Here is a 13,850-nt window from a genome sequence, read left to right on the forward strand (position 1 = left end):
ACAAACACACCAGAAGCTCAGAGGTTCGTGGAACGGAGGGACTGACAGGTAGCTGAGGAAGTCTACCTTGTCCTAGCAGCATGGCCGTGAGTGAGGTTCCCTGGAGTTGGAGGCTGCATGGGGAGGAAGGAGGAGCACCATGGAGACCTGGCAGCAGTGGGGAATCGTGGACCAGCCATGCAGGGAGACAGCAAGGAGAGTTAGAGGAGAAACTGAGCCAACACGTCAAGGGCCGTCACATGAAAAGGGAATTAGGTCTCAAATACCTCAAGCCTCAGAGGTCAACTTTGACCTCACTTCCTAGCAAAGTGTTTCCCAACTGTGTTCTGCGGAATCCTAGCATTCGGAGGATGGGCTGCATAGGGTGGGGGTGGGAAGAAAAGAGGGAGGAAAGACTGTCATTTATTCCACAGAAAAACTGGTTTGAATCACTGGCTTAATCAAACACACATGGGCATCCCCACTGAAGGACACAGCTTCTCAAACATACATGAGCATGTTATGTTCAAACACAGCAAAGAACAGAACAGCTCAGTGGAGAATTTGATGAGGAGTCTGCTGTGCTTTTGACATTGTCAGACATCTTTCTGACTGGCCTGTCCATTTACATGGTATACCCAATTCTCCTCTCAGGTCTATTTTTTTTAGTATTTTTTAAATCATTATTTATTTATTTGAGAGGTAGAGTTACAGACAGAGAGAGGCAGAAGACAGAAAGATCCTCCTTCCATTGGGTCACTCCCCAAATGGCCACAATGGCTGGAACTGGGCCGATCTGAAGCCAGGAGTCAGGAGATTCTTCTGGGTCTCCCACACAGGTGCAGGGGCCCAAGCCCTCGGGTCATCTTCGGCTCTTTTCCCAAGCCATAGCAGAGAGCTGTACTGGAAATGGAGCAGCCAAGACATGAACCAGTGCCCATATGGGATGCCAGTGCTGCAGGTAGAGGCTTAGCCTACTGTGCCACAGCGCTGGCCCCAACTCAGTTCCTTTCAAATGCTGTTTGAACTCACATGGCCCAACAGCTTCTCATAGGATGCTCTAAGGCATCTCCCATGATCTGTGTCTCAAGTTCCCTTATGCGGAAACAATGGTGAATGAGAGCTGTCTAACCAAGTATTTCTGAAACAGGTGAGTGTCAGACCAGTAGCCGAGTACTTTCAGGACACAGGGTTCAGCAGTGTAGTATGAAAAGGATAAAGATGCAACCCAAACAGAAACCTCAAATGATGGCACACGCCCCATGGACGTTCACTCGGGATGACTGAGTACCAGGTAGAAAGGTCCTTATGCACGAGGACCCAGGCCAGCTGTCCCCTCCTGCCACTTGGTGTCTGAGAAGAACAGACCACTGATTCTGCACAGGGGTCCTGGGAATGATCAGTGCTGCTGAGGGAAAAGCCTAAAGACAGCACAAATGCTCGCCACAGCCCTGCTGATGGTTCTCACCCAGAATTCTCTGACACACTGCTTGCTTGCTTGCCTGCCTGCCTTCCTCAACCACCCATCCATCCTTTCTACTGAGGGCCTTCCACAGCCTGGCAGCAGGCAGCAGAACCAGAGAGGTTCAACTTCACCACAGTCTACTGTGGAACATAACAAACACATGAAGCAAACAGTAATTCAATGAGGGTTTTCCATATGTATTACAAAGGAAATTGATGGTGCAAAACAGCAAGAACTGACACAGGAACCCTGTTCAGTCTAGGATTTCAGGATGCATTTTCCATGCTTTCCTCCAATGTGCAGGTCCAAAGCTGGTCTAACACCCCTCCAAGAAACCACAGTGCAGTGGTGTTGGAAAAACACATAGAGCCCCACCCAGCAAAGAGACCTCCATCCTATCACTTACGAAAGAGCTTCTGAAAGTTCACGGAAAACTCATATTAAGAAAAAAAAAAAAGCATGGATTTCAAGATCTTTTGCACCAAAGTAAACTCTTATTGTAATCCATTTATTTCCATAAACTGTCCAAAGTACCCTCACATCTTAGGGACGGCCATTCTGAGACCACGATGCAGAGGTCTGTGGCTCGTAACCCAGTGACCCAAATGCCACTGCTCTGTAAACCACGGTTCAGCAGCATGACTGGACACGCCCTCAGCACACAGAGAGCTGGGTGTGCCATGTTTATGGACACAGAGGCTCAATCCTAAAGCTCCCTCCAATAAAGCTGCAACTTCAACAGACTTCCCACCAAAAACACCAGGGGGCTGCTTTGTTCTTGACTTTTATTGTTTAACTTACCAAGCTGATCCAGGAACTCCCTGGGAAGGCTAAGACCAAAGAACAGAGGGAGGGCAGGTGCTGCCTTAAGCCTCACAATAAAACTTCTGGTGGCATCGAGGCAGCGAGAGACAGAAAGACCAGTGGAGCAGAGAGCCGAAAATCATGTCTGTGGTTTTAGAAAAACTGGCATTATGAACATTTGGGAAAGGATGATCAGTAAGTACCACTGGAGAAGTCAGTTACTGATACAAAAATAAAACTGGACCTCTACCTTAGATAAAAAAAAAAACTCGAGATAGATTATATCCTTAAATTGAAAAATACAACACTTTAAAATTCTTGGAAGAAAACATTCTACAACTTTTGGGGGAGGGAAATATATCTTCAGTAAGACGTCGCCTGTGCAAACCACAAGGAAGAGACTGAGGGACAGGTGTCGGAGACAGCAGTTACGACGCCAGTCGGAGTGCTGGGGCTTGATTCCTCTCTGCAGCCCCTGCCTCCAGCTTCCTCTCACTGCAGACCCTGGGAAGCAGCAGTGCTGGCTCGAGTGGCTGGGTCACGGCCACCCACATGGGAGACCTGGGCCGAGTCCCTGGCTCCCTGCTGTGGCCGGGCACAGCCTTGGCTGCTGCAGGAATTTGGGGGGTGAACCAGAGGATTGGAGATCTCTCTGTCTCTCTGTCTGTCTGTCTCTCTCTCTCTGGCATGAAGGAGGAGGAGGGGAGGAAGAGAACAAGGAAGAGGAAGCAAAGATTAAAACTGAGAAACCTGACTTCAATGAAATTGAACCTTTTCCATGTCATAAAGAATAAAGGAAAGTCACATACTGGACAAAGATATTTATAGAGCCAATAATACTCTAATGGGTCAAGGACTCCCATCCATAAGAAGAGACCATCTACATGGAAGAGGTATGACTTCAAGTTCACAGAGCCAAAAATGCAAACACCAGAAGGTGTCCCAGCTCAGAAGTCTTTGGAGGAAGGCAGATCTAGCCTCAAGAGGCACCGTTTCACATCCATCTTGTTGGCAAGACAAAAACTGACCAGGCCTGGAGCCATCCCCAGCTGCAGCTGCACAAACTGTCACTCCCATTTCAGCAGAAATCGGGGAATCATGCTGCTGTGTTGTCTGATAGAACAGGGGGGGCAGGGAGCCCTCCCCCTGCCCACGAAGCCTCTCCAGCATTAGCTGTGCCCTGACCACGCACCCCAGGTCCACGGGGAGGAGTGGCACAGCCTCCAGGAGGTCACCGGGTTCCAGGGGCTCTGGTCTCACAAGCAGATTCACACCACAGGCACAGGGCCAGGGTCCCAAAGGAGTTTGAGTTCCTCCTCCTCCCCCCTGCCCTGTGCGCTCGGCTCTCTTCCTCCACCAGGATGCAATGATGCATCTTGGACTTCCCACCCTGCACAGCTGCAAGAGATCCATCTCTGGCCTGTGAACTGCGGGGTCTCAGGTCCCCCTTGCCAATGGCACAAGATGCTAAGACAGGGACGCAGCGTGGAAACCTCACAACAGAAACGACCAGTCAGCAGGTGCGCCAATCAACAGTAGGCAAACGAGCCACCCTCTGAATGGCCACCCAGAGGTCCTGGATAAATACAACGTAAACACAATGTAGGCAAATTGGCCCAGGAAACAGCATGTAGGGGGTGGTGGGAGATGAGAGAGCCACAGTTGCTCATGGCCCTGTGCAAAGACACAAAGGTGTTACAAAGTAATCCGAGAAATGGATACAACGGCCACATGGACAAAGTGTGTCTCCAGCACATGTCACCTGCAGCCCACAATGCAGTGCTGGGACTTAGCCTGGTGGGCGGTGTCTGGTCGCAGGGCCCGGCCTCAGGCAGGGGCTGGTGCTGCCTCTCAGGAGTTCTCACTCTCACCGAGGGGGTCTCACCGGGGTGGGGAGGGGGGGTATTGTGAGCAGCTTGCTATAAAGCAAGCCTGGTCCCTCTCTTCTCTCTCCCTCCCTACTCTGTCTCACACACAAGTGCACACACAAATACACATTCATGCTCCCCTCCCACACAGGCCCACCACGGGCCCTTCTGCTTTCCGCCACACACTTAAGCAGCCCGAGCCACTCTCACCCACCGAGTTGGACTTTCCCAGCTCGAACCCTAACCCCTTTTCTCTATAAACTGCGCTGTCTCAGGAATTCTGTGACCAAAGTGGCAAAGGGACCGAGAAAGACAGCATGAATGGAAACATCTTAAATATGCACAAGGTGCCTGGGTACCCTGGGGCATGCACACATGCAGAACAAACCCAAGGCTGAGCGTGAGGCCGACGCATCTGCACTCAGCAGGGCGGCCTCCAGAGACAGAAGGGGCCGAACAGCCTCTGGGAAAAGCGCAACCATCACTCAGTCCCCCACCCCCGTCAGGGCCAGAGAGCTCTTCAGTGAAGCCAGGGCTTTCACACAGGAAACATCAGAAAGCATTTGGCCTGGGCTTCAGTCCACACCGGGGACGTGTCCCCCATGCCTGGGATTGGGGGTTCTCCCATCTCTACCGCAGGAACCCCAAGGCCACGGTCCTGGTGCACGTTACGCTACATAATTCTGGGGGACACACTTCACAACAAGAACAGTGCCTGCTGGGGCTGGTCAGCGTGCAACCTACAAAACCGCACCCGGCAGTCCTGTGAGAGCCACAGATGCCTTGGAACGCTCATAAAACTACATGCATCCCCGGGAAAATCAGCGGCTCTGCTCCCACACGTCCCAGGGACGGCCCTCCCCTTCCTGAATACCTTATACCGGTGCCGTGACATCAAGCTCGGCCTTGAGCACCTGCCTCTTTGGAGGCTCCATCCATTAGAGGGCACCTGCTTCCTTCCCGCCCGCCAGCCCAGCTGCTGAAAGCAAGCAAACTGAGCCCCCGGGACCTCCGCTTTCCAGGCTAAGCGCACCCTTGACTCGGCTGCCTGCAAACGCATTTTAGCTTCTCGTTTGTTCCAAATGAATTTTTAAAGTGTGCAGCCTTTTACCAGGCACTTCCTGCCCCGAGAGGCAGCACGCGAGCTGTTACCAAGGAGCAAGGAGGCTTCCCTTGCGGCCACTCCTCACGCTCACTCCCAGGGCAGGTGAGTGCCCACCGAAGCCAGGACATGCCAGGCTGGGGCGAGGGCAGGGCCAGGGGAGCCTGGCACAAGGTGCACGAGTTCGTGTCCACTTACTCCCAGAATTCCATGACAGGGGAGGTGGCGTTCTGCAGGGACACGTGGCTGTGGTTGCTCATGTTCAGTTTCTGGAACTCCACACAGCGCTCTGCAGGGGAAACAAGACAGACAGCACGCGACGATTAACCCACATCCTGGACGAGGCCCAGAGCTGACGGCACGAGCAGGTGGTCGCACTCAGCAGGTCCATGTCCACAGGCCCCCAAGGAGCTCGGGGCAGGGACATGGAGACCTCACATACACCCAGCGATGGAGACACAGTCGGCGCCATCAGGAGGCAGCAGGTCGCAGGGGCCCGACCGTCTCTCACCCCTGTGCACCCCAGCCGCCCTCTCCGACTCTCCCAGCCTTGTCCCCAGATCCTCACTCTCCCCACTGCCCTGCCTCAGGCCCCTCAGCGGCCACACGGGAACAGAGCGCCCACAGGACCGGGTCCCTCAGTGTCCCAGGTGTGTATGCAGCCAAGACTCGGTGCCCCTTTACAGAACAAGGGGCTCAAACTACAGCAGATAGGAAGAGTGGATGAAACTGCTCGCCAAGGGAGCCCCGGTGTCGTCGTCCCTCCCTCCAGCCAGTCACTCGGACAGGATTTACCGAATGCCTTTGCGCACTTCATGAGACCTGCGGACGAATTCTCAGCTAAAAGCATTCGCACACTCATCTTCAAGGCCCAGGGCGACCTGCGAACCCCTCCTTTGGGAAGCGTTCCCCCGCCCAACCCCACCCTGGGGCTGAAGTTGTAGCGTAGCAGGTAAAGCCACAACCTGCAACACTGGCACCGTCCTGGCTGCTCCACTTCTGAACCAGCTCCCTGCCACTGGCCTGGGAAAAGCAGCAGAAGACGGCCCAAGTGCTTAGGCCCCTGCTACCCATGTGGGAGACCTGGATGGAGCTCCCAGCTTCAGCTTGGCCCAGCCCTGGCCGCTGCTGCCATCTGGGGAATGAACTAACAGATGGAAGATGCCTTTGTCTCTCCCTCTCTCTCCCTCACTCTGATTTTCAAATAAATAAAGGAGTTCCCTGAAGGAATTACTTCTTCATGCTCCCCTGCACCCTCTCCTTGTCCTATGAGGTCACCTGCAGAATAAGAACAAACTGCTGTAGCCAGTGCCCAGGGCCGTCCACCACCGTGGGACGTGGGGCACAAGCCCTTCTGTTTACAGGGCTAGACCTTGCCTCCAGAGGCCAGGGCCCCACATTCACTACCCAGGGCCCCGCATACCCAGCACGACTTCTCCGGGACACCACTGCCCCCTCCCCTACTGACAAGCCCTCCCAGCTGCACCCACGGTCTCTGGGGCAGGTGCTGCTTCTACACGTGGGGCACATTGCACGTGTCACTGGCTCTGCCCTGGAAGACTCCTGCTCCCCTGCTTCCTCCCCATGACCGCGGCAGATGCTCACTAGATTCTGAAAGGAACTGAGGGGGGACACACTCAGGCCTGAGAGGGGCCGAGAAACCAGCAATGGGGGCGATGTGTCTGGATGCGTCCCAACCCCTTCTCGGGGGTGGGCACTGCTTGGATTGTCTCAGGTTCTCTAAAACAGAATTACAGGGCCAGCGCCATGGCTCACTAGGCTAATCCTCCACCTGCAGTGCTGGCACCCCGGGTTCTAGTCCCGGTTGGGGCGCCAGATTCTGTCCTGGTTACTCCTCTTCCAGTCCAGCTCTCTGCTGTGGCCCAGGCATGCAGTGGAGGATGGCCCAAGTGCTTGGGTCCCTGCACCCACATGGGAGACCAGGATAAGCACCTAGCTCCTGGCTTCGGATCAGCGTGGTGCACCGGCCACAGCGGCCACTGAGGGGTGAACTAACGGAAAAAGGAAAACCTTTCTCTCTGTCTCTCTCTCTCTCACTGTCCACTCTGCCTGTCAAAAAAATAAATAAAAATAAAAAAATAAACCAGAATTACACACATTGTATTCCCAGAGCATGGGGGAAAAAAACTTACTCCACCACCCAAGATTGGCCATTTTTATTAAAATGTTTAATAATATACAAACAAGGAGTAATGAAGCATTTGCGATGGTGCTATTCATACAACTGTAAAGGCAAAATTAAGTTTACAAACTCAACACCAACTAAGACACAGAACCGACGCGACTCAAAATAACACACAGCGGATGAGCAGGGTCAGCCATCGGGTGAAATGAAGCTGCTTTCCTAACGGAAGAGCTGCATCCACAGGCAGGGGCAGGGCCGCTGAGTGCAGCCGCTTGTTCCGGTTGTGCTACTTCACACAGACACCTGCTTCTTCCTCCACAGAGCCGTTCTTCTCCCACTGGGCTGCGTTCCCACCAGTGGGATCCATCCCACCTCTGCCTTCTCCCCGCTGGCCACCGCCATCCTCCTGGCCGTGAGTCCATCTTCAGCTGTGAACCAGCACGGAGTCAGGCGCAGACATGGGCGGTTGTGCAGACGACCCAGATCGTGCGTGTGTGCATGCGTGTGTGTGTGAACAGAGCATCCTCAGATGATACACTCACACAACTGCACCAGCAGCAGGCACTCCCAGGCCTCCAGGCACGCGTCCCGAGCTGCAGTTTGATGTACATCTTCTTGAAGACCCTGGCCAAAGGCAGGTGAAGAGCTACAGCACTCTAGAAAGGAGGCACCGCCTCCAGGAAGCCATGCCCGGCAGGGGAGCCGGGTTTGCTGCTGCTTCCTCAAGTTGTGCACTCAGTGTCGCCATTCTCCCAACCACACCAATTCCTGCGCCCAAGGCTGCAACTCACAGCCCATACCCAGCTTGGGTGCCCGAGTCTTCATTACAAATCAGACACTTGCAGGAGGGATCTAGCTACTGGGTGCTAACATGGACGGTGAACAAGTTAAAGCAAGTGCACCAATGCCTATCCCAAGGCAGCGCTGCCTGGCGTGCTGCTGCCAGGGGCTCTGAGGCCAAGGCTAGACTCGGATGCAAAGAGTGCCGCAGTTGATTAGCGATGTCTGCTGTAAGCATAGCCACCGAAGCTGGGGCTGGGCAACATTTGCCTTCCCTGGGATTCTAAAACTCAACGCTGATAGGTCAGCAAATGCAAAAGCAAACAGGAGGTCCAAACCCCGAAAGCCATCTATAAAAGCATCCAGTGCAGGGTGGGGACGGCTAGTGAACGGCTGAATCAAGAGGACAAAGGCAGCCGGGTGGGGCCCGTGGCAACCGAGGACAACGACAGGATCCCCAGACAAAGACTGCGCAGCTTGTCAGGCACCGCCTTCGGCGGCGGTGGGAACGCGGGCCTGGTGTCCCCCGAGCTTGGGGCTTCTCAAAGAAGCTTGAAGTCTGGGTTTTCATGTGATGACTTTTAAACTCTGACAACCACGCACACTTTTAAGCTTGCTGCTTGCTGGGCTAAGGCCTGGTCAGCCTCAAGGGCCTCCGTGTACAGCCCGGAGGGAGCCCTCACCCCCTCATCTCACACAGGAAACCCGGGTACTGGGAGAGCCGGAGCTGGCACGGTCATCCTGGTGGCCTGAATCCCAGCCTGGGTCTCTTCTCAGACCCCGACTCTGCCCAGGGAAGGCAACCACCGCTCTCCTGATTGTGCCAAAGGCGTCCACCCCCGGAGCGCCCCCAGAACTGACCCTTCAGCTTCAGCGAGTCCATCCTGGAATGCTGGGCTCACAACCAGAGCCCAGAGGCCGGCACCAGCTCAGGGACGAGGACACCCTGACCCCAGGGTGCCCTGAGGGCTGTACCTGTGTTCCACTCGTGCCCACAGGTGGCCCAGGGGAGCTCAGTGGTAAAGCAGTTGCTCAGGTAGAAGATGGCCCAGGCCAGAATGATGATGTAGTACACGTTCAGATGGGCCTCGATCACCTGCGTGGCGTAGCCGATGCCTGGAAGCACACAGCAAGGGCGCCGCGTGAGCCGGGCGCCTGCAGACAGCCCTCGTGACCCCCCCCCCAGCCCGCCATCCACACATCCGACCCCTCTCTGCCCACCACACGCAGGTCGCAACCCCTCCCAGCCCACCATGTGCACGTCGCGACCCCCCCCCAGCCCACCATCCACACATCCGACCCCTCCCAGCCCACCACGTGCACGTCGCAACACCCCGCCCCAGCCCGCCATCCACACATCCAACCCCTCCCAGCCCACCATGTGCACGTCGCGACCCCCCCAGCCCGCCACGCGCAAGTCGCGACCCCCCCAGCCTGCCACGTGCACGTCGCGACACCCCGCCCCAGCCCGCCATCCACACATCCGACCCCTCTCAGCCCACCACATGCAGGTCGCAACCCCTCCCAGCCCACCACGCGCACGTCGTGACCCCCCCGCCCATGCCCGCCATCCACACATCCGACCCCTCTCAGCCCACCACGCGAATGTCGCGACCCCCCCAGCCCACCACGCGCACGTCGCGACCCCTCCGAGCCCACCACACGCACGTCGCGACCCCTCCCAGCCTGCCACACGCACGTCGTGACCCCTTCCCCCAGCCCACCACGCGCATGTTGTGACCCCCCCAGCCCGCCACGCGCACGTCGCGACCCCCTCCCCCAGCCCACCACGCGCACGTCATGACCCCCTCCCCCAGCCCACCACGCGCACGTCATGACCCCAGCCTGCCATGCGCACATCGCCTTTTGACGCCGCACTCACCTTCAAATAAAGGGCAGATTTTCCTCCAGCACGTGATGCCGCCCTCGCTGGTGAACTGGCCCAGGGCGGTCTCCAGGAAGAACACGGGGATGCCACAGCAGATAAAGAACACCACGTAGGGAATCAGAAACGCCCCTGTGAGGAGGCAAAGAACTGCGATTAAAACCACCCCGGCGGCACCAGGAGTCCGCAACAAGCACCTGCCATGTGCAAGGCCGGCATCCTCTGAGCACCGACTCCAGCTCCCGCCCTGTGCTCCCTGACGTCCGCTGCCCCGGCTTCCCCACCTGTGCAAGGCGGCTCCAGCTGCTCAGCGCGGGACCGAGTCGCTGGGCGCAGGAGACGGTACATAAAGCTTCATCTGCTCAGTTCTCTCATTCAAGCAATGCGTGTCCCAGCACAGGCCAGATCCACCCTCCCCACCCAGCAAGGTCGCATCTGTCCTTTCAAAGTCCTCCCGACAGATCAGGCAAGAAAACCCTTCATCTTCGGCAACCACGTGTCCAAAAAATAAAAAATCCAACCTTTTCCATCAAGGGAAGTATCCTCAGGGAATTATTCCATAAGTACTGTCAGGCCACAAAGAGTTAAGTGGCCCCAGCCCCACAGCCCAGTTAGGGCCTGAGGGTGCCGGGGGTCTCCCCAGCAAGGTTGGCTTTGAACCTGTCTGGGAAGCGGCCACGCAGCTCCCGTCCCAAACCCGGCGTCCACGGCCTGGGCCCGTGTGTGAATGGATCAAATCCCGGCAGTGAACCGGAGCTGTTACCACCACCAGGGGCTCTTCCCAAACCTTCCTGCCCTCTCCCCCAGAAACACGGCGGCAAAACGTGCTGTCCTCACACTCACATCTCACAAACCGCAAGTGCTCTGGCTAAGTGGAGCCTCTGTACCGGCGAGGGTCGACAGGCCCGACAGAACAGCCGCGCACGCCAGGGTCCAGAAGGGTCTTAGCTCTTCCGAGCGAGGGGCGAGTGGGAGACGTCACATGACAGCACTCGTGAAACCCTTGGCAGGCATTTTTAGAGAGGTGAGCAGTCACCAAGCCAATAACCCAGCCACAGGAGGCAGCAACAAGTGTCCGAGTGAGGGTGTCTGTGCACTGAACAGGAGTCTCGGGGGTTAAAAGGAGCTGTCAGGTGTTGCCCCCGGACCACCGCCATCTACCTGAGACCACTCCAGAACCCAGCAGACCACCCTCTCTGAAAGCCTCACGGTGTGGGGAAACTCGCAGAGCCAGGACTGGAATCCTTACGATACCTGGGGCTTGGCAGAGGTATCTGTGCCCCCACTGGAGAGTCTTGGCAAGTTAGAGGAAAGGGAAAGAAAAAAAAAAAAACTACAATGACTCATTTTTAAACTTTACTCACTACAACCTTTTGGTTAAAAAAAAAAACAACTATGGCAGAATTTGTAATTCACCCCATCTACCCTGTATTCTGCTTTCAGGAATGCCTTTCGCTTTGCCATAACAATTTCCTGTATGAAAAAATGTGTTAAACTAGCTTTGGCCTGGTGTTCCCCTGACGGGTTTCCAAGTGGGCATCACAGCTTAACAAAAGCTGACCCTGCAGAGCGCGGCAGGACCCACAGCCCAGGGCGGGCCTGGAGCCTCCCGTCCACTCCCTGTGCTCCTGCCAAGCCACCAGCACCGCGGCCACTTCATGGCCAGTGCAGAGCAGCCCCGGGGCAGCCTGCGCCTTGGCAACCACCGTCTGCGAAGGAAGGGCCTGGGCCGCGCTGCCCCTTCCTGCTCCGTCCCTGCCAGCTGACTTCGGGGCAACCTTGGCAGAGGGGAGGTGGGGGGGTCTGAGGATGTGGGGGAGCGGCAGGGGCACCGCAAACAGGCAAGGGGAACACACAGACGCAGCTGTTCCTCGGGGAAACCACGCCACCTGAGAGTGCGACCAGATGGCTGGCCCTCCGACCCGCCGGGGTGCCCTGCTGACCGCGCGCACGGCCCCTGGAGGGGGTCCTTGGGTTGGAAACTCCGTGCTCTGAGCCAGGAGCCCTGCATATTCCCGGAAGCGTCTGGCGCCAACCGAGGTGCGGCCACCACGCGGCTCCCCTCGCCGTCCTGCCCCCCGCCCCCGCCCCAGTCCCGAAGCCTCCACACATCGCGTCCACATTAAATGGGTGCCGCTGCTACTGGGGTGGGGACTCGGGGGCCAGGATAAGAAACGGCTCGGCGCCACTTCCTCCACAGGAAAGACCCCAAGCACCAAGGCCTGGGAAGGGTTTTCGCGACGGGGCCAACCCCAGGGAGGGCAGAAAGGTGCCCCGGGCCTCGGTGTCCCCTTCGACTTCTCCCACCCTCGTTTTCCTCACCCGCCCAAGGGGCCGTCTGCTGTGCACAAGGCTGGCCGCGCGCAGGCCCTGCGAGCGAGCGGCTCCGCGCAACACCCCGCACTCGGGAAGCCCCCCGAAGCCTGCACCATCACACGGGGACAGCGTCCCTTGCCCGGGGGGGTCGTCCCCTGAGGGCCGGACCCGAAAGCGCTAGGGCTCCATCCGCACCTCGCGCTCCACACAGAACGCGTCGTGCGCCCGCCGGGTGGCAAGCTTGGGCGCGAAGCGGCCGGTGCGCAGGCGCGCTGGAACAGGTGGGCCAGGCCCAGGGGCGCGCCCCGGCACAGGTGGCCCGGGCTCGAGCTCCTGGGCCACGGTCCCGCGTCACGCACGCGCGGCAGGGGTCTCGCGCGCGCCCCCTCGCTCCCCGCCCTCAATGGCCCCACCCGCCGCGCGTCACGTGTCGCCTCACCGCCTCCGTTCTTGTAGCACAGGTAAGGGAAGCGCCACACGTTGCCCAGCCCGATGATCTCCCCGGCCACGCTCAGCACGAACTCCACCTTGTTGTTCCAGTGGCCGCGCTCTTGGACCGCCTTGTCCCGCGGGTCGCGCGCAGACGCCGCGTCGCCGCCGGCCAGCGCCTCCGACTCCCGCGCCTCCTCGGCAGCCTTGCCATTGCCCAGGGGCAGCGTCTTCTCCGCAGTCATGGCCGCGCTGGCTGCCTCGTGCGCCGGCCCGGCTCTGCGCCGCCGCCCCGGGCGGGCTGGCTTTTCAGGAGGCGCGAGCGGGCGGGAGGAGGAGGCAGGGGGTGGAGCTGGGGACCGGGCCGGGCCAGCGCGGAGACGGGACTGGGGACGCGGCGCGCGGCGGCCCGGCCCGTGGGGCGCCCACGCCGCCTCAGCCCGGCTCGGCCTGGAGAGCCGCGCGCACCTTGCGCGCGCGCCCAGCCCCTTGTGCGCGTGCCCACCCTTCCCGCGCTCCTACACACCGGCCTCTTAGGACGAGATTGGAAGCGCCTGTTCAGGCGTCGGGCGTACTCCAGACCCCAGACCACAAACACCTGCGGGGCTGGTCGGTGGGGGGTGGGCCCCCAGGTGATGCTATGGCTGTGACCATGAGACACTGCAGGCTGGGGCAGCCCGGTTCCTAAACAGCGAGGAGTCGGAATAGCGTCTGCGGACAGGTGCACCTACCTGGAGTCTCCCAGGCGTCTGACCTCTCTGAGTCCCGGTTTCCCGGCCTGCCAAAGGGAACGCCATGTCTTTCCCATGCGTTTTGGTCTTTGCAGGAGGGACTTGAGGACGGGAAAGGCTAATGAAGTGCCTGTCCAGTACTGGATGGGTGTCGCCGTGCAGTGTGCGACCTGTGTTTATGTTTCTCCTGCGCTCAGCTGTAAGGATGCTGTATTCACGCTTCAGCCGCGGCACTTAGGACATGCTCATCTGTGCACGTAGAGAGAGCAGCAGCGGGGAAAGAGGGGGCACTGTCAGAGCTGCCGCCGGCTGCCTCTGTTGAGACACAGCCCCCGAGCACACGAG

General features: G+C 58.1%; 1 protein-coding gene across 4 annotated transcripts in view; it reads right to left on the minus strand.

Annotated features, from left to right (window-relative positions):
• Positions 1–13,213, minus strand: part of SLC6A11 (solute carrier family 6 member 11) — a 111,496-nt gene extending 98,283 nt beyond the window's left edge. For 2 of the 4 annotated variants that reach the window (XM_070050007.2, XM_002713050.6), the window contains exons 1-4: positions 12,785–13,213; positions 10,027–10,161; positions 9,120–9,260; positions 5,417–5,507 (exon numbers count right to left, since the gene is read on the minus strand). In XM_070050007.2, coding sequence (XP_069906108.1) covers positions 5,417–5,507; positions 9,120–9,260; positions 10,027–10,161; positions 12,785–13,019 — 602 coding nt within the window. In that variant the 5' untranslated portion in view covers positions 13,020–13,213. Of the gene's footprint in view, positions 1–5,416; positions 5,508–9,119; positions 9,261–10,026; positions 10,162–11,283; positions 11,324–12,540; positions 12,692–12,784 lie in introns of those variants that run through there. The other 2 variants (XM_089305636.1, XM_089305637.1) reach the window with 2 other exon arrangements.
• Between the last annotated feature and the right edge of the window lie 637 nt (positions 13,214–13,850).

Source organism: Oryctolagus cuniculus, chromosome 10 (assembly GCF_051225735.1).
Source record: "Oryctolagus cuniculus isolate XC-2025 breed Fujian yellow rabbit chromosome 10, ASM5122573v1, whole genome shotgun sequence".
In the NCBI taxonomy this organism is placed as follows: domain Eukaryota; kingdom Metazoa; phylum Chordata; class Mammalia; order Lagomorpha; family Leporidae; genus Oryctolagus; species Oryctolagus cuniculus.